Raw genomic sequence first — 26249 nt, forward strand, 5'->3', positions numbered from 1 at the left:
CAAAGTGTATTGAATTCTATGGAAAATGTGTAATGGGGAAGGCAATATTTGTCCATTTCCCACTTACAGCAACAGTCCTTTAAGCTCCTTCCTCATGCTGCTCTTAGGAGGTCCCCTCATTCCCTAGAAGTAGCATTTTAGGAGTCATTTTCCATGTTTCCATGCAAGGAATTTAGAAAGGATCCAATCCATTATTTTATTGCAACCCTACTGACCCAAGACAGTGATTTTCGAACTGCCTCTTACAAGTGAATTGTGAATTTTTGATCCCTCCACCCTCCTAAAAGGTGGCATACAGAATGCCAAGAGCACATGGATTCTGCACCAGACAGAGCTTGACACATCTTCAGAATTACACCCAGTCTCACAGGCTTCCAGAACACCTGCAGGATTCCCAATTCTAAAGGAGGTACTATGGTTGCCATGGCATTACATGATCCATGGTGGCTTCTTTAGCCTTGGAAGCATCATTCTTACTAGGCCTGCTAGAAAAGAGGCAATAAAATTAATAAGCCTAGACAAACTTGTCAGACCACAATGGATGACAACTGCAGAGTCCAGGACATCTCTCAGTAGACCTGAAAACTTAACAAAGAGATGTAATCATGAAGCCACCAAATTAGGAAAGTTTGTCAGAATGTTTCTGTTGCCATTAGGGGTGTGTATTCAGCTATATCCAAACAAAGAAACCAAAAGCTGAAAAAAACCTTACCAGTATTTTCTGGTTATTCTTTAAGCCAAATCTCAATTTTTTTTCCCCAGCGGTCTAAAATAACTATCTAAAATATTCAGGATTTTTTCTGACTACCAGATAGTTGAAGTAAAGGTTTTTTAAATGAGTTGCAGTCCCTTTCAACACCTTCTGGGTGATATTGTGGCTTGGAGAAGGTGTTTTAAAAAATTGCAAGCCTTTTAAACACCTTCAGCATTTACTCATGGCTTGCAAAAGGCATAGTGCATTCCCTTTAAATGCTTTCCCCCCCTCCACTGAAATTAATGGAGGATGGGACACCTTCTTTGGGGGCCTACAGAACTGGACCCCTTGGTCCAATCTTTTTGAAACTTGGGGAGTTTTTGAGGAGAGGTATCAGCAACTATGCTGAAAATTTGGTGCCTCTGCCTCAAAATACAGACCCACCTGACCGCTGGAATGATCCCCCATTGTATCTTATGGGGACCATTAACTATAAAATGAAAAAAAAATTCCAAAAATTCCTGAATATAAATACCACGCTGGTATTGAGATTCAGGAATACAGAAAAAAACGATTTTTGTTTTTGTTTAATATATCCAAACCTGAAAAACACCAAATTTTTTGCACACATTTCATGTTGATTTGTTCTCATTCACCCAGGTGGCAAAGGGGTGCTGCCATCTCCTCCTCACAGGAGCCCAACCACATGAAAAGAGAAAGGAAGAGAGGAGACCACAGCAGGTATGATGAAGAATTCAGGAAAGTACTTTGTTCCTAAGGTAATCTTATGTTTTTAAACGCCATTTGAAGAACAATTTAAAACAGCCAAATTTAAGCACTATACATACAGATGAGTATTGATATTTAATTTATGACAAGTTCAGCCAAGGTATGTTTTGCTTGCTCAATTAATATTGCTATAATAAAAATAAACATATAAATCTATTCAGTGTAAACAGGAGTAAGAAAAAATACTATAGCGTTTCTATAAAGCAAGTCCTGAAAGACAGACTGACTTCAAAATGGCTCCTACTTCCAAAGGTTTGAGAACCACTTACCTAAGATGTAGTTCTCATTACCCAAAAGATCAATATAGGACAAGCTTATGGCAAGTCAACCAAACTCATAATTTACTATCAAGTAGGGATGGGCACAAACTGGGGAAATGGTGGTTTGTTTGGTTGGGAGGTATAAAACTCACTGGAAATCTCCACCTGCCCTTCAAGTTTGGTAAAGACTAGATTTAGAATGTCCAAGCTATAGCGAAGCTCAGTTTCAACTCTCATGGAAGGGGGGGTGGTATTTGTGAAGTTCCTGCACTGTGCTGGAGGTTGGACTAGATGACCCTAGAGGTCCCTTCTAACTCTATGATTCTATGATAACTGACTCTTCTATTTTCATGCAGAATGGCAGCTCCATGACTGGCTCTCCAGAGCTGCCAATCAAGCTATGGCCAACTGTTAAGGGTGTTTCTAGGTCTCCCAAAAGTGCATCCCCAGCATTGTTTAATGCAAGAAACATATAAATCTCCTAAATCATACAGAGGAAACATGCCTTCTTAAATTCAAATATGTCAAATTATTTAAAATTGGCATCTGACTTTACCATGATACTCATTCAGTAGCTCAGAAGCCAAATGTGGCTTTTTCGACATGCCACCTATGCCTCTTCTGGTGCTGTTCCCCAATGCAGCACCTCCCACATGTCCCAAGTGGGCAAGGCCAGTGGCCAGAAGGGAGAAGAAGGGTTTAGGCTTGCCAGGTTACATACCACTACAGGCAACCTCCTGCCCTGCCCTGCCCATTCTCCCCTGCTCCAAGAGACCTAAGACCCTGGAAAGCTGCTGCCAGTTTGAGTAGATAATACTTTCATGGACTGATGGTCTGATTTGGTATAAGGCAGCTTCATGTGTGCATGAGAGCAGTGATGTCACTTTTGGATCTTCACTCAGAATTGATGTCACCACTTTGTATGATACTCTCAATTCCCATACCCCACCCCCCAAATAGGATTAGCAGCCACAGTCATACAACCTTAAGTGGGGATGGTGGTATTTTATTCTCTTTACTGCACAGCCAGCAGACCCTTCTCTGGGTGTGTTGGCAATCTCACTCTCCTACTTGACCAACTGTGCCTCAAGCTCAGGAGAGAGCAGGAACATCCTCCCCTCAGCCCAGACACCCAAGTTTCTACAGTGGCAGGGAGAAACAAGGTTACATGCGCATAGGTACTTCAGTAATTAAAAATTCATCATTCTATATTTAATAGCAATAGTTAGATTATTGTATGTGTGTATTTGGTGGGGTGGTCACAGGGCATACATTAGTCATGTAGCTCTTTTGGTTGATGGTAACTGAAAATGTGGCATTCTATGAACAACAGAGTGAGAATCACTGACTTGAACAAATAACATGTATGACCATTTTAATCTATTAATAGTAGATACTGATATTTTAAAACTTGCCAATTAAAATATTCAATATTGATCAAAAGTCATTCTTGGACACAGCATATTATTGTATCTTTCTACTGGTTCATTGAGCTTGATCCTCTTGTGCTGCACTGCAAGTACAGAAAATTTTCCTAAGTTCATATTTGCTTACTGCTTTATGATTTTATTGGAAATTGGAAAACAGTAAAGACAAATCCCCAAGGGATAAAGGGAATACCCAACTACCAATGCATCTAACAGGACTTAAAGTGAGGTATTTTCCAAAAGCAGGCACTCTGATGGAAGACTGTATATAAAAATGCCTATCCAGACTAACATATCCTAGTTGACAGTTATGATGAAAAGAAAGGAGCTAGAATTTGTAGTATTCTGTTCCATCTTAAACACTTAAAAATAGAATTGATGTCTACCCATGCACACCATTAGATTTCTGAGCAAATAGCTCATATCAGCTGTTATATTTTCCACATATGTAAGGTGTAATTATAATAGACCTGATAAAAGTAAGCATCACTACATCTTGACAGTTGCCAATTAGCACCTCTGTCCAATGAATAAACTACTTTCTACCTACAAAGCATCTGGGTATAAATTTAAGAACCTTGAACAGCTCTCATTTCATTTACTCCCTCGGCCATGCATTTTGCTCATTGTTACAAGTATATACATTTAGATGGCAACGATGAAAAGATTTTCTTGGAAGTAAAGCCCACAAATAAAATGCTTAAATCTGCTTAAGACTTCCTTGTTTATTATATACAAAATTAACAGAACTGTTCCCCCTCCCCCCCCAATGCTGAGCTCCAAATTGTAGTTTAGTATAGCAGTGACTGCATCTCTGGAGATATGGTTTAAACATAAAACTCAAAGAGGCTGCTGTAAATATTTTAAGCATAGCTACATAGATACCATTTGATGTTCTCAACAAATAAAACCTTTAATGAAACAAGAGCAGTAGCACTTAGAAGGTTATATCCACTCCAAAGGCATTTATACTGTTAACAGAAAAGATTGTGGGTTGGACAGTTTCAGTAACACTGAATATCAACACAACCACATTATACTGGTTAAATATCTTCATAAAACAAATCAACATTTACCAGGAATGAATGAATCAGTATTCCAGAGTCTTCTTTCATCAAAGTAGGCACTGTATATTCCAAAGCATTATTCTCTCCTTGGTATTTGCAAATGTAGGAACAGTTTCTTTCAATAATTGTACGAATACCTTTAAATAGAATCACGCTAGTAGTGCAACCCATTCCAAATACATTTAAAATGGCATTTCTAGCAAACCAAATATTTTTGTCTCACAAGAATAGTTTTCTTCACAATCTTCACCAAGTCTGGCAGCTAGTATCTATTTAGATTAAATGTCATCAGCCACTTGTCTGCAACCTTAGCTGAGTGACGAAAATTTAGGACGTTTTAACACGAGCCACACCTTACAGTGCAACCTTCTCAATAGGATGTTTTCTAAAATGCCAATACAACAGACTGAAAGCAATACTGTCAAAGAAATTGCCTTGGCTCCATCTTCAAATGCTATGATTCATGATTCAAGCAAAGACACCACTTCTGTTTCTGCTGCCAGGCACAAAGAATCCTCATCTGCTGTAAGAAAAAGCCTCTCCCAGAATGCTTAGCTTGGAATTCGTACCAGTAGACGATGCTTCATTGCTTGACCTAAATGTATTTTCTTTAGTACTGCATTGAAAAAAACTGACAAGAAAGCTTCCACCCCAATCAAAATTAAAGAGAAATGTCCCACCTACTGCTGCTATGGAAACACTTTAACACATGGTACTGTACAAGTCTATTTCAAAAAAGCATGCCTGTGGTACTGATAGAAAATCACTAGAGAGCACAAAATTGTCACTATTCTTTTGACTTCTCCCTGCAATCATTCATTCAGTGAAAAATAAAACCCAGCTAAATATTCTTTCATGTAGTTTTTAAACAAAAAAAATCAACTTAGAAAATGACTCCCAGAAAGACCAATAAGATTTATATCAATGTAATTAGAAGCAAATCACGACTATGAATGTAAATATTAAACATACTTGGTGACCAAACATGCAACACTGAATATAACTACAGGTGTTCAGAACTCTGAATCACATTTTTAGAACTGATGAATGACCACAATATGTTATATACACCTTTACTGGAAAGCAAATAAAGTTCACCATCTGTCTTTTTACAAAAATGATTATGATGTAAAAAGTGAGATTGTTCATAATCCTTGTAATGACTAGCTCAACATTTTAAATATTGAAGATTTTACATCCCTTTTTGTCATAAATGTCTGTGTCTATTTAAGTATTGAGATAGTAATATGGACAAGAAGAATATTAAGATCTGAATTGGGGTAACCAGGATCAAAACAAAACAGGAATCACAACACTGAAAATTATTGAGACATAAAACCACAGAGAAGGAAGGGACCTCCAGGGTCATCTAGTCAACCCTTTGCACAATGCAGAAAACTCACAAATACCTCCCAACTAAATTCTGCCTAAGTTCACAGAATTAGCATTGCTGTGAGGGGGCACAGTTTCAGTTTAAAAACCTCCAAAGGAGAGCTCACCACTTCCAGAGGAAGCCTGTTCCACTGAGGAACTGCTCTGTCAGAAAGTTCTTCTTAATGTTTAGCCAGAAGCTCTTAAATTTCAACCCAATGGTTCCTGTCCAATCTTCTGGGGCAACAGAAAACAACTCCACACCATCTTCTATATCAGGGTTTCCCAAACCTGCCTCTACTTTGGAAGTAAATTCATTTTCAGAAAAATCTGAAACTCATGCTGAGACAAAATAGGGGTGGAAAGTGGGCGGGCCTCTCTTTTTACCCCCACACCTGCATGCACCTATCTGTTTGTGTATTCTCTTCCAGCTTCCAAGCACTTCTAATGCCTACATTCAATTGCCTGCACCACCTTCACATCCCTTCCTCAACAGCACTGGCCAGCGTATGCAATTGGGAGTGCTGTTGCCACTGCCATCAGGAATGCCAGCACTGTCATTAAAGAAAATTGTTTTAAAATGTTATACAGATGGTATATGACTCCTAAGAAACTTTCGAAAATAACCAGCTGTCTGATCGATGTTGGAAATGTAAAAAACATGAAGGATCTTTCTATTTTGTGAAAAGGCTATACAATTTTGGCAAATGATTCAGCAAGAAATTTCAAAGATTTTGGGTTACAATATAAAGAAAGCACCTGAAACCTTTGTGTTGGGATTACAAATGGAAAATTTTCTGAAACAAGACAGAACATTACTTTGGTACATGCTTTTGGCTGCATGGACATTATATGCGCAGTTGTGGAAGCAAAATAAATTACCAGAAAAATGGGACTGGATTATGAAAGTTATGCATTGGAGCGAAATGGACAAGCTTACTAGAACATTAAAAGAACCTGATATAGATAAGTATAACAAGGAATGGGAGAAATTTCAAAAGTATGTTGAAAAACAGTGGAAGGTGAAAGGACATTTAGTGATTTTTAACAATGGTTAATTTTTTTTTAATGTAAAGTACTAACAATAGGTAAAGTAGAATTATGGAAATATACAGTGGTTTTGCATATAAGGATTGGGTTTAAATCGACAATAATTAGGATAGATAACACTAAGAATTCAGTATAGCAATATTATAAATGGACTATTAATCAAGATAGATAATAGTAATAAGTAATTTTGTTCTTATTTGTATTTTATTATAGTCATAAGGCTTTTTTTTTTTGGTTTTTTAATAGGTTCTTAAAAGGTTAATACTACCTTTTATTCTTTTTATATTTTAAGTTGAATGCACCAGGGAAGTCACAAAAAGGGGGGAGGAAGATGGGAAATGTGATGTAATATTTTTGATGTTTGGATGATAACTGATTAATGTTGCTGAATAATAAAAATTGTTTTACTCAAGGAATGCCAGCACTGTGTACCACCCACACTGGGCTCTGGCAGCCGCTCTACCTCAAAATCCCAAAAAGGATATTTATGAGAGGCTTGCAGCTTTTTACTGGCTGTGTTTCCCATGCCTTCAAAAGCAACCTGTTGTGCAGATACTTAGCCAGTGAACTACTTTCATCCTTTTTAATATCTACAGGAGGAATTTAATTTTGGTGTCAGACAGCTGTTAAAAGCAGGACAAGTAAAATGGTGCCAAGTTCATAGTACCATCTCTTCCAGTGCTGTTGAGATATACCGCAGTAATCACCAATAATCTCTTTCTGCCCTGCACCTCTTACTCTCACTCACTCACACAGAAATCTCATAGAAGGCCAGCTGGCTACAACTATGGATGCCAACTTTTCATTGGCAGAGCTCCTATGTCTGCAGCAACAGTATGATGAACAGAAAAGTTTCATCCAATAAAAAGGAAAGGAAAGGAAAGGAAAGGAAAGGAAAGGAAAGGAAAGGAAAGGAAAGGAACATAAGAGGAGCCATGTTGGATCACGTCAGTCCAAAATTCCCTCATACAATGCCCAAAAAGCACCAGAATGTCCACCAGTGGGGCCAGGGCACTAGAAGCCCTCCCACTGTTGCTTCCCCACTCCCAGCACCAAGAATACAGAGCATCACTTACAGGCAAAGAAAGAAAGGGGCAAAGGAAAAAAAACCTTTCCTCACCATCAGATGACCCCAGCCAGCAAAGATTCTGCCCAGGGGTCGTTTGGTAAAAAAAATAGCTACTGGAATTCCCACTCCCCGCCCCTCCCGGCTGAAAAAAAACACACACCTTTCTTTGCCGCCCAGGCCTCCCAGGGAAATCTCCCCAAAAGAACATACTGCAAGGCACATGAAAGCTCATACCTTGAAGAACACTTCATGGGTCTAAAGTGCCAGTGGATGCTAGCTTTTCTCTCGAACACTGGGAGTGGGGGAGCAGGAAGGAGAGGCAGCCCAGCTCCTCTCTGCACAACACAGAGATGGGGCGGGGCTACCTTTCCTGGGGGCGGGGTTAGCTTTGGCTTTTCTTGTGACCCGGTAGTGAGGCTTCCATGGCCCGTTACCAGGTCACGACCCTGTAAATGGAAAACACTGCTCTATATGATAGCCTATGGAGAAATGCCTTGCCTTCTGGAGAGGTGGTAAGAAGGCTTAAAAAGTTTCTGTCTCTGAGCTCAGAGACAAGTGGGGGGAGGAATTTAGCCCCTGAACTTACAGCAGCATCTGGGCTACCTCTTAAGAGATGCTAATGGAGCTGCCTGAAGAGACAATGGGCATCCTTTTTCTCCAAGCAGGAAAGAGTGGGGAGAGTGTTGGGCTAAACTAGCCCCAGAAACTATCTCCAGGAATGAGGTGGATTTTCCCCAGAATGCATGGGGGTTTCCTAGAATGCCCTACCAGAAAGGAGACTTCCTGAGGACAACAGGAATGAAGCCAATACCTAGGCGGACAAGGTAACAAGGGGTAGGGGGTGATGTAAAGTGGATGGAATCAGAGGAGTAATAAAAGTGCTTGCCCCAAGTTCTTTTTCTCTCTTTTTGAGATGGAAAAGAAGACTGCTTCGCTCCAGCCAGTAACCAGCAGCCATATTTGACCATGTAACGAATGGGAAAAACTGTATAAAAGTAACAACTGTTGATACAAGTCTTGGCTTGCTACTCTATATTTTGAAATAAACAATTTATTATCAATATTATTGACAAAAAACACTACACACTAGATGCCAGATTTTAACAACACTGGCAAAATTACAATAGAGGGTTGATGTTACAGCAACAGCAGCAGCAATGGATTGCCTAGGTAACTATCCATTTCATTTACCTTCTTCAGGCTGCAGTACACTAGGTAAAGCCTTGAATTCAATAATGGAATACCCAGTATTTCCTTCAAATTTATATTTAGACACTCTCCAGTTTTTACAATTGTTGTATACACAGCTGCAATTGGAGCCTAAGAGATCAGTCTTCCATTAGGTTCTTTTGTCAGATTTAAAATGTCTCTGTGCTAAGTTCTGACCACATAGTTCCCCAGCTACCCTAGACCACACTACTGTAAGAGGGGAGTCTTGGGAAGGGGGAAGGCATGCAGTTGGCAGGGGTGCCAACCCACTAGGGGTTCCCAAAGAAGGACTTGGGTCTGTGATAATCAGGTGCTGGGTTGGCAGAGGACCTTGAGGCCAGGCCTCAAAACTGGAAAAGAAGATTGAGAGTCCTGTTCCTCTCAGTCAGGAACCTTAAATTGAGGAGGTGGTGGCAGTGCACCCTAGTAGCAGGAAGAATAGCTCCCTCCAGGAGTTGGCAACCCAAGAGGGAGCTGATGGGACTGCATCTGGAAGGCAAATTGGGCTGGTTCTGTCACACAGCCCTTCAAGTACTTGAAGATGGTGATCATATCACCACTCAGACATCTCTCCAGGCGGAACAAATCCAGCTCCTTCAGCCTTTCCTTGTAGGACTTGATATCCAGACCCCTCACCATCTCTGTCACCCTCCTCTGGACACATTCCAGCTTGTCTATATCCTCCTCAAATTGTAGGGCCAAAAACTGAACGCAATACTCTAAATGAGGTCTAACCATAGCAAAGTAGTGATACCATCACTTCACGTGATGTGGACAATATACTTGATACAGCCCAAAATTGCATTTGCCTTTCTTGTAGGTAGCTAAAGTAGTATGTGTGCACATGAAAGCTTATACCAGAATTTAACTTTTTTGGTTTTAAAGGTAACACCGGACTCATAGTTTGGCATATTCCTTCAAACCAGCAATATACCTTGGATTAACAGAGCTTGTGGGAACTTAGTAGAGCATTGGAGTTTTTTCCCCCTAAAGCAGAAGGCAGTTTACTATAAAGACAGACATAAGACAAGCCTTTATTGGCATAAAGAACCAGCATGTTCTATTTGTGTGTGAGAACACAAAATGCATTGTGGAGGGATCTGGGGGTGGTTCACTCCCACACACCTCATATCTTCAAAAACCAAGAAAGGTAATATTTCCCCCCCTACCCATGTTTTTCTCATTGCTCCACAAATTTTGGGTTTTGGTTCTGATGCTCCGTCTTCCTTCTTGAAAGCCAATTTGGTGTAGTGGTTAAGAGTGGCAGACTCTAATCTGGAGAACTGGGCTTGATTCCCACTCCTCCGCATGCAGTTGCTGGGTGACCTTGGACCAGCCACAGTTCTCTCAGGGCTGTTTTCTTAAGTGGAGTTTTCCAAAGAGCTCTATCAGCCCCACCTACTTCACAGGGTGTCGGTTGTGGGGAGAGGAAGGGAAGGAGACTGTATGCCGCTCTAAGACTCAAGAGTAGAGGGTGGGGTATAAATTCAAAGCACCATCACCTCCTCCCTGCACCAATCTTTTCTTTCACCACCTATGTTACAGCTGCTAATGAGGCAGTCCTTATTTTCTGGTACTTGTAACTAATACTACCGCTATTAGATGCTATTCTTTCTAGTATATTCCTCTTCTCTGTTTTGTCCAGTTTTGCTTTTTTGGAAAAAATGCTGATGATGTGCAAAGAGATCGCAAACACAAAAATGTGCACCAGCACTACTGAAGTTCCAAATCTTTCTTCTGCACATTATCTAAGACTGGGGCAAATAGGTCTTGATCCCCCGGAATGTTTGAAAAATAGACATTGCCACAAAATGATAGAGTACCATCTTCCTTTCATAATTGATAAATATAAGACAATAAATGTTGCTGAACATTTTCTGAATATTCTACCAACATAATCACAGTCATTGTAAGCCTCAACATTCCATTCAACGTAAAGGGTTTTTAAAAACAGAACAATTATGATCAGTTTATTAACAAACACTGTTTCAGAAGTAAGTACATGGTAGGTTAGCCCAGAAAAAGTGAACAGGGAAACACAGAACAAGTGATAGGGACCATGTGTATTATGGTTTTTATTTGCAAATGTCAGAGTCAAGTCCACATACACTTAGATCATCTCCTTGCATTCCCTCCTTGGTCTGCTCATCATTTTAGCCTCCCTATGTAGTGTCTTCCTCCATGCTCAACATTCTTGCTACAGCCCAGGAATTTGAAATATTCCAGGCACTAGGATAAGCTGAACAAATAACTGAACAGTCCTTATACCCAATTTATCTTCATTTGTTAGCACGTAACACCAAAGAGAACTTCACCCATGTAAGTAAAAATCACTATTACCATCTGCGGCCCAAGCATTTGGAGGGAAGAGGACATTTTACTGGGCCCATGGAGATTCAAGGGATCTAGCTACCCAGGCTGCAACCCCATTACCATGTCCATAATGGGGGGGAATTGAAAGTTCAACAGGTTAACACCTCCGGACTAGCTAAAACATTCAAGTAAAATAAGCAAGTTTTGTAGGATTCTTCTCACTGGATTTTAAGTTAAAATAGCAAAGTGCATGCTTGGAGAAGAAAGGAGTCCCCCACACCATATGGGTCATGTTATAATTACAGAAATAAAAGTTGAGACCCACAAGAATTGCAGGGGGTGATTCTCCCCAGCCCAACCAACCGCAGTTTTACTATGAAAGAAGCTGGAAAACTGGGCTAAAATCAATTAAATGAATTTTAACAGGGATAAATGTAAAGTTCTGCATTTAGGTAGGAAAAATCCAATGTATAGTTATAAGATGGGGGAGACTTGTCTTAGCAGTAGTACGTCCAAAAAGGACCTAGGGGTCTTAGTGGATCATATGCTGAACATGAGTCAACAGTGTGATGCGGTAGCTAAAAAGGCAAATGCAATTTTGGGCTGTATCAACAAAAATACAGTGTCCAGATCACATGATGTGATGGTATCGCTTTACTCTGCTCTGGTAAGACCTCACCTGGAGTATTGTGTTCAGTTTTGGGCACCACAATTTAAGAAGGATATAGACAAGCTGGGTCCAGAGGAGGGCGACGAAGATGGTAAGGGGTCTGGAGACCAAGTCCTATGAGGAAAGGTTGAAGGAGCTGGGGATGTTTAGCCTGGAGAGGAGGCGGCTGAGAGACGATATGATCACCATCTTCAAGTACTTGAAGGTCTGCCATATACAGGATGGTGTGGAATTGTTTTCTGTGGCCCCGGAAAAAAAGACCAGAACCAATGGGTTGAAATTAAATCAAAAGAGTTTCCAGCTTAACATTAGGGAGAACTTCCTGACCAGTAGAGCGATTCCTCAGTGGAACAAGCTTCCTCGAGAGGTGCTGGGCTTTCCTTCCATGGAGGTTTTAAAACAGAGGCTAGACGGCCATCTGATAGTAATAAAGATCCTGTAAATTTAGGTGGAGTTGTTTGTGAGTTTCCTGCATTGTGCAGTGGGTTGGACTAGATGACCCTAGAGGTCTCTTCCAACTCTATGATTCTATGATCTCTTCCATTCTGCCCAACCCCAGCTCTGCTGTCTCAGTAAAATCTCCTCCCACTGCCCACCCAACTCCAACTTAGCCCTAGACCACCTATCCCCAGCTTAACTGCCTCAACAGTAAGCCACAGTAGAGGATTAGAAGCTTTGTTTGCACTTGTGCAGGCAATACTCTTGTGATTGGGGGGATTTAAACCCCTTCTTTTTTTCAGTTATGAGACTTTTCTGCAAATCTGCGGTTCCCCCCACGTTTGCTGAAAAAATCTGCCTTCTGTTAGTGTGGCCTGAGCCACAAATTTAAGTGTCTGCAAATAGGGCCACACTTGGCTATTAGAATATACAATAATTCTATTATGACATTGTGTATGCATAAGAATGGAATTATTTATGCGCATAGAAGGTACATATTTGTATTGCTCCCCCTCAGTGATGTTTGGATCCTTAAGAGGAAATACAAAGACCCTGATTTAGAGCAATAGTTGCTACTAGAATATGCACCAACACTCTAGTTTATTATGCAGAAGCTTAAATGTAACACTGCATATATCACTAGAAAAAGAGTTGTCAAAGGATAAACAAATCAGGGCAGTGATGCTCTGTATTCTTGTGTTGGGGGGGGGGCACAATGGCACGGCTTCTAGCCCCACTGGTGGACCTCTTGATGGCACTTGGGCTTTTTGGTCACTGTGTGACACAGAATGTTGGACTGGATGGGTCATTGGCCTGATTCAACAAGGCTTCTCTTTTGTTCTTAAATATTTCATATTAAAGCCTAAGAACACAAACCTTGCAGCTTGTTTTAAAAGTATGAAGCATCCTGTCTAAAACACACTTATATTACTCCATCTAGTGGCTGAAACACATCATTTTGCATCACTTAATGTGTATTCTGGGCACACATTTCAGCTACAAGTGTGATATTTTAATTACTCGAAAATGTATATAACAGCCATGTAATAACATAAGTTATTTCAATAACCCACAGATAAATAAGATTATGCTGCCACTAAAATGCACAAGTGTAAATTAGGCTACATTTAGAAATCACAAACTATCTTTTGTTAATTTTGACAAGAATGTGCTTGGTTTATGCTTGGGATCATGTACTACTTTCCTCCCTCACCTGTCCTACAGAACTAAGTTTCTTGGTTTACAAAGTCTTTAGCCTAGCTGTAGAGCTTGTTGTAACTTCCCAACTGGGGCACTTTAAATAAATTGGAGACTGTTTATTTACAAACTGGGATTAAACTGTAAATAAACTGCTCAAGGCTCTTCTCTTTTTTTGCCATTATGTCACAACCAACTTATGGTGACCCCATAAGGTTTCAAAGGCAAGAAAGATTCAGAGTTGGTTTCCCATTAAAAATGTAGTCCCCTGTGCAAGCACCAGTCGTTTCCTTGTTAGTCTTCCACCCAAATGTAAACCAGGGCTGACCCTGCTTAGTTTCTGAGATCTGATGCTATTTACTTGAAGGGAAAATGCTTCAGTATAGAATGAAAATAAACTGTGGTTTGAGTGATGACTTCCCAAACCATGGTATCTTCAATCATGGCTCTACAAGTGAGGTGAAAGAAAATGAAAACAGGGCATGAGTCTAGGAATAAGCAAGGATTGTCCTTATCATGAGCAAACTAGAGTTTGTTTCTGACTCAAGCCTATTCAAAGTAACACTACAAAGTGATACTACGTTTTTCTTTTAATTTTTGTTGCCAAGACAGTTATGCTTCCATTTTATTGATATCACTCCCTACTCTTTCGGACAGCACCTAAACAGACTACATTTGCCAGATCCAGAACACTCTACCAGATTTTACAGAATCTCTAAGCAGAAAAATGGAGGCAGACTTAAATCTGAGTCCTGTTCACACAGACAAGGAAGTTCATACATTTTGCCCTGAGCACACTGGGTAACACCATAAAATATATATCTAGCACTAGTATTAGCACAGTATTAACAGAACAGGATACTAGAAGACACATTATTCAGATCCCACATATTTACATTAATACAGACTTGAATATTTTTCTTTGCCTCTAGGAGCCAGCTCAAAAATTTAAGTCAACTTCATTTTTCAGTCTTCATGGTTTTCTATTATAGCCTTGAATTAACATAAACAGTTACATATTTTCAGTCTTTATGGTTTTCTATTACAACCACATTTTCTAATAGTGGTGAGACAATGACATTTCTAGATGTCATGGCAGGCTGGCACCTAAAAGTTGTCAAGCCTAGAATTAACATAAACAGTTACATATTTTCAGCCTAAGCTACCTTACAAATGAAGGAGATGAGAACAAATACAGGCCGCAAGGTTCTACTGGGGAGAAGGAATATAAATCTGGATTGCGGCGGCTCAGCAGTGCTGTTATTATTAGATCTGTCAGCCGCCTTTGATACGGTTGACCATCAGCTACTGACTAGCTGCCTTGCCGACGTGGGGATTCAGGGGTCCGCCTTACAGTGGCTGACCTCCTTTCTCCAAGATCAGGGACAAAGGGTGGTGATAGGGGAAAAAGCATCCCAAAGGCACTCACTTATATGTGGTGTGCCACAGAGTGCGGTTCTGTCCCCGAAGTTATTTAACATCTATATGCGCCCCCCTGCCCAGATTGTCAGGAGGTATGGGCTGGGATGTCACCAATATGCAGACGACACCCAGCTTTATCTACTGATGGGTGGCCAGTACGGCTGTACCCCGAAAAATCTAGACCTGGCTCTTCAAGCCGTAGCATCTTGGCTCAGGCTGAGTCGGCTGAAGCTGAATCCGACAAAGACGGAGGTTCTCTACCTGAGCCACGGTGGTCCAGGGGGGGAGATCCTTCTGCTGGCTCTTGATGGGGTGTCACTAATACCAGCCCCTAAGGTCAAGAGCTTGGGCATGCTCCTTGAATCCTCTCTTACAATGGAGGCCCAGGTAGCAACCACTATTAGATCCGCCTTTTTTCATCTTTGGCGGGCGAGGCAGTTGGCCCCTTTCCTGGAGCACGGCAACTTAGCAATGGTAATCCATGCTACGGTCACCTCAAAAATAGATCACTGTAATGCTCTCTACATGGGGCTACCCTTGACGCTGACTCGGAAACTACAACTAGTGCAGAACGCTGCCGCGCAGCTGTTAATAGGGCTCCCCCAATGGGAGCACATTCGGCCAGTGCTGAAAGAGCTGCACTGGCTACCTATTGTGTTCCAAGTCCTCTTCAAGGTGTTGGTATTGACCTTTAAAGCCCTTTATGGTCAGGGACCTGTCTATCTGCGGGACCGCCTTTCTCCACATATTCCCCAGAGAGCACTGCATTCAGGGACAAAAAAATCTATTGTCCATCCCTGGACCAAAGGAGGCTAGGTTATGTTCAATGCGAGCTAGGGCCTTCTCGGTGGCACCACCAGAATTGTGGAATGCTCTCCCGTAGGCCATAATGGCCCTGTGGGATCTTTCCACTTTCCGCAGGGCCTGAAAGACCAAATTGTTTTGACAGGCCTTTGATATCTAACCGGGAAAGAGCTGCCACCTGACATCATATAGAGTACTAGGTGATCACCATCAGGAAAGAAGAACTTGCTTGTATTGTATACTGTAGCGATATAGCACCATGAAATGGTTTTTAAAAATTTAAAATTGTAAATGTGATATTGGTTTTTTAATTGGTTTTTAACTTGTGAAATGAATGTTGTTAGCCGCCCTGAGTCCACTTGTGGAGAGGACAGGATAGAAATGTAATGTAATAAATAAATAAAAGTTTATATATATGTAGGACTTGGGAAAGTACTGCTGTCTGTAAGTACCAAAATGTTTCTGATAACACAGAGGGCAAAAAGAGGATTTTGAGATAGGTATAGCTGAAAGTGTGTTCTCAGAGGGAGGCAGAGGACATCTTGACAGGTATTTCCCATTGTCCAGTCCTTTCCTCAGAGAAGATTGACCCTTCCTGGTAAGTATCCAATGGTCATTTTGCTAAAAGCCTATTGCCAATCATTTTAGGCATACAAGTTTTCTTCCACAGTGAATGGAGTTCCTTCTGAATAGCAGTTAATGTGGATTTTGTTCAGGATGATGTCAAATGTCCACATTGTAGACTGGATGCCCCATTATTGCTAGCGTTACAAGTTATTTTAACAAACACAATACATGATTAAGTATTTTCCTCGTTGCCTGTCTTTACTGCTCCAGGTCAGAAACCCTGGTGTTAAGGAAGAAAGTTTGTTCCTTGAGAGCTAGGATTTCTTTACATCAAACATACGTTCACAATGTCTGTGCTGTAGAGATCATCATATATACAAAACTCGGCACAATATACAGAATAACCCCCCCACACACACACCCTGGTTGGCTTTCTCCCTTCATGGTCACTTGTATGGGGGTTTTTTGTCATCAAGTCAAGTGACTTCTGATGACCCCTAGTGGGGCTTGAAGGCAAGGAACACTCAGAGATGGCTTGCCATTATCTACCTCTGTGTCATGACCCTGGTATTCTTTGGAGGTCTCCAATTCAATACTAGACAGGGCTGGCCCTGCTAGCTTCTGAGATCTGATGAGATCAGGCTTGCCTGGGCTATCCAGGTGAGGCCCACTTGTATCTTTAAAGCCTTTTAATTTAAAAACAAAACTACTTATTCAACATATCAACTTGTTATAAAAAGCTAACGTCCTGTCAGAATGCTAACCAAATAACAGTTCAAATTTATAGGTAAACTCAATTAAGGGGAAGGCAATGGCAAACCACCCCATAAGAAGTCTGCCATGAAAATGTGAACGCAACATCAGCCCAGAGCCGGAAACGACTGGTGCTTGCACAGGGGACCTTTCCTTTTCCCTTCCCCAAGAGCACTAAAATATTAGTGACACTAACATTAGCTGACTTCTGAAGAATGATCAACAAGTTTCTACTAAAACAAGAAATATGGAATTGTACATCATTGACATAGGCAACAAGATACAATTGATAACATTTAGTGGAAGGATGGGAAGGGGACGTGAATATACTTTTAAGATCCTGAAACAGAGAACTCCTGATGTGGACCAGCAAGGCACAAATCTTGATGTTTTGATTATTAATCCTTCTATACATGTATAATCTTCTAAACCCTGACTTTGATTGCAACTGCACAGCAGCTAGTGCGCTCACAAACATGATCGGCAGAAATCCTTACACATTACCTATTATGCACATTACCTATTATGTAGGAGCAAAGTATTGTTTAATGGCCTGTTACAGAGTCAGTAATTTTTGTTTCCTACTGTCTCCAGAACTTAGAGGTTGAGGATAGCCTTAGTGGCCAAGGGAACTGAAGTAGAAGAATAAAATTCACAATGTCCTTTTGTTCCAGCTAAGGGGACAGAGGATACAAAACTTACTCTCCAAGAAAAAGCTGGATCTGGGCCAATATGGATTAAGTTTAAAAAGTAGAACCTTCTATAAGACAATGTACTTGTTCTGTTTCTGCAGACTGTACTGCCTAGAGACAACTATCCTTCCTCAGTTCTTGAACTAAGCAGACTTAAATGCTTTGATCTACATATAAAACCCTTGCCAAGGTAACCCCTTAGTGGTGCCAGAGGTGCTGGACAAATTCAATCCACATTATAGCTGGATGTACAGTCCAGCTGTTCCACTGAAAGAACAATGATTTAAACAGAGCTGGGGTTATGCACAAGCAAAGTAAACTATAGCTTAGGAACGCAGATTATGGACCCCTAAATGCAAAAAAAAAATGACTAAAATTACTATTTTTGGTAATCCCATGGGGCCTCTTAAACTTTGCATGGTTTAGGGTCTCAGCATGCCTTAATCCAGCCCTGGATTTAAAGCACGAAAGGAGTAATTTCCAGTGCAATGCAGCACAGAGTAACACTCTTCTAAAACTATAAATATCAGTGGGCTTAAGAGGATGTGATTCTGTTCAGGATTGCACTGTTCTACGTTCCTTGTGGTGGACTGGAAAAAAATTAATACATAATCAGATGACCCTAGCAAAGTCTCGTCTCTCATTATAAAAGATGAACAGAATGTAATTAACTATACCTCAAATACCATGTTCCAATAGAGCACCAAAATTATGTCTCAGACTCAGGATATTCACACAGTAATTCACACAGAAAACATGCACTGAGTGAATATTTCCACACTTTTGTGTTCATCAGTTACATTATTTTCCAACAAGAGAACAGATTCAGGCAAGAGAATAATACTAGAAGCATACAGATCTACGCCCTTTGTATTCCAACTCCTATCCCGGCATTTACGCTTAAAGTGAAATCTTAGACGTACTTTTTGTTCAAATACTGTACAGGACTGATTCTGAAATTTAAGAACTAAACACAGTGTACAAGGAAATTTAATTCACATTTCAAACATCTCTATAATACTTAAGGTTTAAGTCCAGATTCCTGAACTAACCATTCAAGGTATTCAAATAAATGTTCTTAAGCAAGAATCTCTTCTCCCTCCCGCTGCTTAGCTGCTCTGTTTCATATAGTCAATCCATCCTGTATCTGAATGCAGCTGTGGAATTTTCTGTGCAAGCCAGAACAGCCAAGGTGAGCAGAACTCCAGTTAGGCAAACTCCATTCCCAAGGGAGAAAAGAAAATGGAATCATTGTGTACACTGTAGCAACCAACAAAATATCATAACTCTAGCTCAGTTTATATAAAGACCTGCAAGCTCAGTATGAGAGATAAGAGATATTTCCATTACTAAATGCTAATAATTAAATACTAAACATTTCTTCTTATAAGCTATAAAATATTTATTTATTTTATTAGACTTACATCCTTGCCTTATTTTATGGGTGGCTGCTTTATGGCACCAAATATATTGGGAAAGGGCCACCCACACTGGTACTAGATCTTATCAAAGGATACAGGGGTTGTTTTGTGTTTTGAAATAGAAATTTACATTGGATATTATGAGAAAAATGTTCCGTGTACATTTAATATATATTTGGTAATAACAGCTTTTTAATGTGCCTTTTCCTCATGTTTCCAGAATTTACTTGATGAGAACTACAACACATCACAAATATCACAAATACCCCCTTCCAATACTATCCACTCACTGAATGGCATGAGCAAGAATGACATTGTAAGCTACTTGGTCCACATTGTTTAAAAAAAAAAGCAGAATAAAAATATCTAAAATAAATGGGCATGTTTTGCCCTATAAATATGTAGTAGAGCTATTGTCACAATCCCATATACCCCATAATATATGGCAAAATTATCACGGAGTAATAAAAGGGATTTTCCCTATAGCATTAGAAAGTTCATAAGCATTATTGTTCTATTTCAAAGCAACAGGAAACCAATTCAAACTTCAGGTCACCTACTAATTATTGCAACATGTATGTTAGTAATTTTATATGCAATACATATTTGCTATAGTAGAATGCCTGCCTGGGGCTCCTCATAATGCTCTACGGATCTGTGCCAGAATGAATGCTGCTAGACAGCAAAAACTTGGCAGGTTTAAACTTACTGTGTAATGAAGAGCTATACTGGCAAATAATTTAGTGATAAGGGAAACAAGTCTAGTCTAGTGTATGTCCTTCACACACCTAATGCTTTTTTAAGGTAAATTCATTAACTTTTTTTCCCTCCTCCTTAGAAAAGTTTTTTGTGACTGACTGGAACTGTGTACTGTATCAGCTGGCTGTCAATTTGCATCAGGCTTCATGTTACAAGTCAAGCCATTTTCATGATATAAAGGTAATTAAAGTTTTTTGAAGCCATTCTAGACAAATCTGTAATTAAAAAATAATCTGATGCCAAGTGAAAATCTAGAGACACAACAGCATACAAAATTAACTTCACTATTATTCCAGTAGTCGATATATATTTGTAATGTTTCACATCAACAGAAGCATAATGAGGCTACAACTACAGAGGCAAGCAGAGGAAAAAATAAATTTCAAATATGTAGATGCTTGCTTACTCAGATCTGAATATCTCACCTAGGAACCAAGATCAGGTTTTTATGTACCCAGGGTTGCCCCCCACCCCCCCGTTCTGAAAAGAACCATCACCAAGGCTTTTTTTGTAGAAAAAGCCCAGCATGAACTTATTTGCATATTAGGTCACACCCCCTGACGTCACTGTTGTTTTGCAAAGGGCTTTTTTGGTAGAAAAGTCCAGGAGGAGCTCATTTGCATATTAGGCGACACCCTGACACCAAACCAGCTGTGTTCCTGCTAAAAAAAAGCCCTGACCATCAACATTCTGAATCAATTCCAAGCAGATGAGCGATAGCTACTAAGAATTAGATTTATATCAACAAGGAGAATCAATGAGAGCCAGTTTGGTGTAGTGGTTAAGTGTGCGGACTCTTATCTGGGAGAACCGGGTTTGATTCCCCACTCCTCCACTTGCACCTGCTGGAATGGCCTTGGGTTAGCCATAGCTCTGACAGAGGTTGTCCTTGAAAGGGCAGCTGCTGTGAGAGCCCTCTCCAGCCCCACCCACCTCACAGGGTGTCTGTTGTGGGGGAGGAAGGTAAAGGAGATTGTGAGCCGCTCGGAGACTCTTCGGAGTGGAGTGTAGGATATAAATCCAATATCTTCATCTTCTTCTTCAGTGGCATACTTCAGCTAGGTCATCTGGAACAGCTGTATAGACCTGAAGGTAACAGGACTTCTAATTATTTATCATTAAACCTCCAATTCAAGACTCAGTTACGTCGAGCTTGTATATTCTATTTTGCATATTGTATATTTTATTTTATATGGAGAGCCAGCATCAGACTAGTATCTGAGAGAATCACATTCAAATCCCCACTTATGTTGTGATATAGAAACTCAGTGGGTGACCTTGGGCCAACCATATTCTCTGAGCTTAACCTACCTCGCAGGGTTGTTGTGAGGATAAAAATGGAGGTGAGAAAAATGATGTAATCTACTTTGTGTCTCCAAAGGGGGAAAAGACAGGGCATAAATTAATTAATTAAATAAATTCATTTTTAAAATTTATATTGCCTATGATTCTGTTTCCTTCATTCTTCTCTCTAGCCACTGGGGAGGCTGTACTCCACTGTGGTTCTTGCTTCTTCTGACACTAGCATTTCTGCTTCTGCAGGGCCTGTCTTTTTCAAGGAGTTCTTAAACAATCAAAAGTGCTAGCAGCAGTGGAAACAATTGCCACGGTAGCCTATGCAGCACTTAGAGAAAAGCATGAAAAAATACAGTCATAGGACCAAGCCTATAGTTTTTAAAAACCTCAGGCGTTAGCCAAACAAAGGTTCTGAGATACAGATCTAAGTTTTCCCGTACTTAAGAATGTGGAAGCTATTAAACATTCCAAAATATAGCAGTGTCTTTGTAACGTTTTGCCATTAGCAATTCTTGAGGTTCACTATAAGCATACACCTTAAAACAATCAATTATATCATTGTGGTAAAACAGAATGTACCTCATATAATGTTGTCTTACAATTATTACAAAGGAGTTAAAGAGCATGTAATTGGTCCACTTTTAGCTATGGCACCAGGCTGCTCAGTAGAACAGCAACCCTTGTTGGTGGCAAGAAGATACACAACATGATTAAAATTGTAGATTTTTTAAAAAAGCATGCCTGTTATTACAAGAGAAGGGGTTGTGCCATCCAGAAATGATACAATACATATTCCCAGACCTACAACACTTCTGTCTTGTCTGGATTAAGTTTCAATTAATTTATCTCCAAGTCCACCACTGTCTCTGAAACTGGCTTAATATTTATACTGCATCCCTGGATTTAGAGAGGAAAGAGATATGGATTTAGATAGAAAAGATAAGAAAAATACATCACCAGCATACTGGACCTGTTCTCCAAATCTCTATATGATGTCTCTAAACAGATTTATACAGATTATGATAAGCATGGTGGACAAAACTGAAGTATAAAGCACCTACACACCAAAGGGCCAGACAAAAAATTCTCAGCACTCCTCTAAGTGCTGTCTTCAAGAAGGAACAAAACCAACATAGCACTATATCTCCCTGTCCATCTTAAAAAATGCCAAAGCATCCAAGGCCATAGATATGTCCAGGACAACCAACAGAGAGACATGTGCCATGGCAGTTGACAGCATAGACACATAAAGGTGACCAGGTTCAAAGCATCTTAAAATAGCAGCACTTAAACTAAGTTACGAAATGAAAACTTGTCCAGGAAAGGCTCCATAGAAGATATTACCAACTCCATTTCTTAATCAGTTTGGCAAACTTGCTATAATTAAACAGCTGATTATCTTCAAGATCAGTTTTAAAAAGTACCAAAAAAAGTACATTTATAGTTTGGCTTTATAATCAGACTCCTCTGTTTCACATATATCCATAAATTAATCCTGTTTTTTAAATAAAACACACACACAAAATTTCCACGTTGCTAACGCAAAGCACCATATATCCTGAAAAGTGAAAACAGAACATTAACATAGATTTTCAAATGGTATTCATAGGATATTAATCAAACCTAGGTAGCCTAATGTAATTTATTTTATGAACCAAGCTGACAATCTCAGCAAAGTCTGGATGCAGCTATATATTTCCAAAGCCATTCACTAGAAAGATAACACATACTGAATTTATCATCTGCAGATTTTATAACAGATATTCTACATCTAAAAGATGGATGAGATGACAGACAGACGGACGGATGGATGTGCCATTGGCTAGGTCTGCTCTTCTCCCTCATCTACTGCCAGACCCAGGACAGATGAGGATTGGGCCACTGGGGAAGCTACTATGCAGTAGCTGTTGCTAGGCAACTGACGTCAGTAAAATGGCAGGGGGGAGGCCCTTCCTGGGCCTGTTTTGGTCTTTGAGAGAGAATATTGGGCCCTGTCCTGACTACAGTTGCCAGCTCCAGGTTTGAGGAGGGGTGGGAAATTCCTGGAGTCTAAGGAAGCCAAAGTTTGGGGAGGGGAGAGGCTTTGGCTGAATGTAATGCCATAGAATCCACCCTACAAAGCAGTTATTTTCCCCAAAACAGTTATTTGTCCCGAGTTCAGGCTCCACCTGTAGGCTGGCTATCCTAGGCCTAGCAGCAGCCTCTGGGTAACTTGATGCCACCTGAATGGAAATTATTTAACTAGGTCAGACTGGTCAGCACTAGACCCCCATAACAACCAATGCAGCATAGGAGTTAGGGCTTCAGAATGGGGTCTGCCAGACCCAGGTTCTTGCTGTGGAAGCTGACTAGGTGATTTTGGACCAGTCAGACTTTCAGTCTAACCTACCTCACAGGGTTGCTGTGCAGATCAAAGGGGAAAGAGAAAAATGATCTAAGCTTTGGAGAAGACTGTGGTTTTCTTAGGTAGAGGCTGCAGGGAGCAGATGGAAAGCTGAAGTCAGAGGGGCAGATAAAAGGAAGGACATAGGGTTGCCAACCCCAGGTTGGGAAATTCCTCCAGATTTGAGAGGTGGAGCCTGGAGAGGGTGGGTTTGAGGAGGGGTGGAACCTCAGACAGGTAAAATGCCATTCACTCAACTCTCCAAACCAGCCATTTCCTCTTGGGGAACCATTGCTGCCAATTTCCAGGTGAGGGCTGGAGATTACTCAGAATTACAATTGCTCTCCAGATGGCAGAGATCAAGTCCCCTGAAGAAAATGGTTGTTTTGCAGGGTGGACACTGTGTCATTATACCCTGCTGGAGTCACTACCCACCTTTGGTCCACGCTATGATTTCAGACCACTCACAGACTTTCGGCCTAACCTACCTCACAGGGTTATTATGCAGATCAAAAGGGGAAGAGGGGTATGATGTGAGCTGCTTCGGTCCACAATGTGAAGAAAGACTGTACTTTTCCTAAGTAGAGACTGCAGGGAGGGGGGAGGAGATGCAAAGCTGAAGTCAGATCAATTCTCCTATAGAAAACAGCCACCTTGGGTGGGTGGGAAAACACCAAGGTTGGGGGCAAGTTAATGCCTTCACTTGGGAAGACAGCAAGCATGGAGGGGACATTCACCCACAGTCTCATTCTAGTGTACACAATGGGCCTTATTCCTAAGTAATATATAAATCTCTCTACCATTTCTCAAAGATATCTCACAAAACACTGTCATATTCATGGAACACAGGAGAGCCTTTTCTGTGGTACACTGGAAATAATTTTCAGAGTCACTGTTAAGAAAAAAAGTACTAACTTTCCTTACCGTCCTACATTCAAGAAAATAGGATTGATTGCCGTTTCCTATTAAAAGACAACATAATCGATATCACAAAAGCTGTTGCCAAATTCTTGGCTGAAATTGTTAAAAATTATTCTAAGCAGGTTTTATTGTGATCTTAATCTTAGTTTAGCATTTTATGCTTTGAACAGACATGTTTGATTGTTGTTTGGTTGGCAAGTCTCTGTATATCTCTTTTCGTTATGCCAATAAAGGTGTGATTGGATTGGAAGTACTAACAGAAAATAAGTAACAATGAAAGAGAACAGGTGAAAGACACTGTGTTGAACTATGTATACCTACAAGCAGAGCTTTTTTTGAGCAGGAACGCAGTTCCAGCTGGCTTAGTGTTAGGGTGTTTGCCTAATATGCAAAAGCCCTGTGTTAAACAATAGTGACATCAGGGGGTGCAGTCTAATATGCAAATGAGTTCCTGCCGGACTTTTCCTACAAAAAAAGCCCTGCCTAAAAGTAAAAATGTATTGTTTATTAATATTTGTATATACACCACTATATGATATATAACCTATATAACCTATATCCAGAGCTCTATGGATGTACCACTGGGTCCCTCAATAGTCCCCTCGCTTGTCAACCAAGGAACTGTACATCTCACAAGCTCTGGAAAGATCTGTTTATTGCAGCAAGATAAACTAAGTAAAAAGAATTTAACTGTGCTTAACAGCCAATTAAACAGCTAGATTTGAGTCCAGTAGCACTTCAGAGACCAACAAGATTGGGGGGGGGGGGTGAGCTTCTAATAATCACTCCCTTTGTCAGGTTATCCAAATAATAATAATAATAATAAATTTTATTTCTATCCCGCCCTCCCCGCCTAGGCGGCTCAGGGCGACTAACATTTCAAACAATTAACATAGATAGATAAAACTTTAAATTTAACAATTAAAATTTTAAACATAAAAACCAGTCAATTAGATTAAAATACATAGTTCAAATTGTATTAAATATATCTGGCAGCAATAAAATTGTTTGGCACTGGTTCTGCCAGTTTAAATGATTCCATGATCGTATTATGGATGGCGGCTCTTTATTCCAAGCAACTCAGCAGTTGGTATCAGTATAGGCTTGTCTGAAAAGGGCAGTCTTGCAGGCCCTGTGGAACTGGTCAAGGTTCCGCAGGGCCCGCACTTCCTCCGGAAGCTGGTTCCACAGTGCAGGAGCCGCGGCTGAAAAGGCCCGTATTCTGGTGTTTTTAAGTTTGACCTCTCTCGGCCCAGGGATGGTCATTTTGTTTTTACCCACTGACCTCAGTGCCCTCTGGGGTTCATGTGGGGAGAGACGGTCCCTTAGGTAGGCTGGTCCTCGGCCATATAGGGCTTTAAAGGTAATAACCAACACTTTGTACTGGACTCGGTAGGTAATTGGCAGCCAGTGCAGTTCGCGCAGCCCCGGCCGTATGTGCTCCCATTTCGAGAGCCCCAATAGTAGCCTGGCCGACACGTTCTGCACCAGCTGCAGCTTCCGGGTCCGGCACAGAGGTAGCCCCAAGTAGAGGGCATTACAGTAGTCCAATCTTGAGGTGACCGTTGCATGGATCACTGTTGCGAGGTCGCGACGTTCCAGAAAGAGGGCCAACTGCCTCGCCCGCTTCAGGTGGAAGAATGCTGACTTGGCAGTGGCTGCTATCTGGGCCTCCAT

General features: G+C 40.6%; 1 protein-coding gene across 13 annotated transcripts in view; it reads right to left on the bottom strand.

Moving 5' to 3' along the window:
• The window catches only part of DOCK9 (dedicator of cytokinesis 9), a 170954-nt gene that overhangs the window by 139261 nt on the left and 5444 nt on the right, over positions 1-26249 (bottom strand). For 2 of the 13 annotated variants that reach the window (XR_009555171.1, XM_060233660.1), the window contains exon 1: positions 4247-4699. The exons of 4 other annotated variants lie outside the window; for them this stretch is intronic. Coding sequence is in view for 8 of the 9 variants with exons in the window: in XM_060233660.1 (XP_060089643.1) it covers positions 4247-4408 (162 nt within the window). In the remaining variant the exon portion in view is untranslated. Of the gene's footprint in view, positions 1-4246; positions 4700-26249 lie in introns of those variants that run through there. 7 more of the 13 variants (XM_060233654.1, XM_060233653.1, XM_060233651.1 and 4 more) reach the window with 6 other exon arrangements.

The sequence above is a fragment of the Heteronotia binoei genome, chromosome 3 (genome assembly GCF_032191835.1).
Source record: "Heteronotia binoei isolate CCM8104 ecotype False Entrance Well chromosome 3, APGP_CSIRO_Hbin_v1, whole genome shotgun sequence".
Lineage (NCBI taxonomy): Eukaryota > Metazoa > Chordata > Lepidosauria > Squamata > Gekkonidae > Heteronotia > Heteronotia binoei.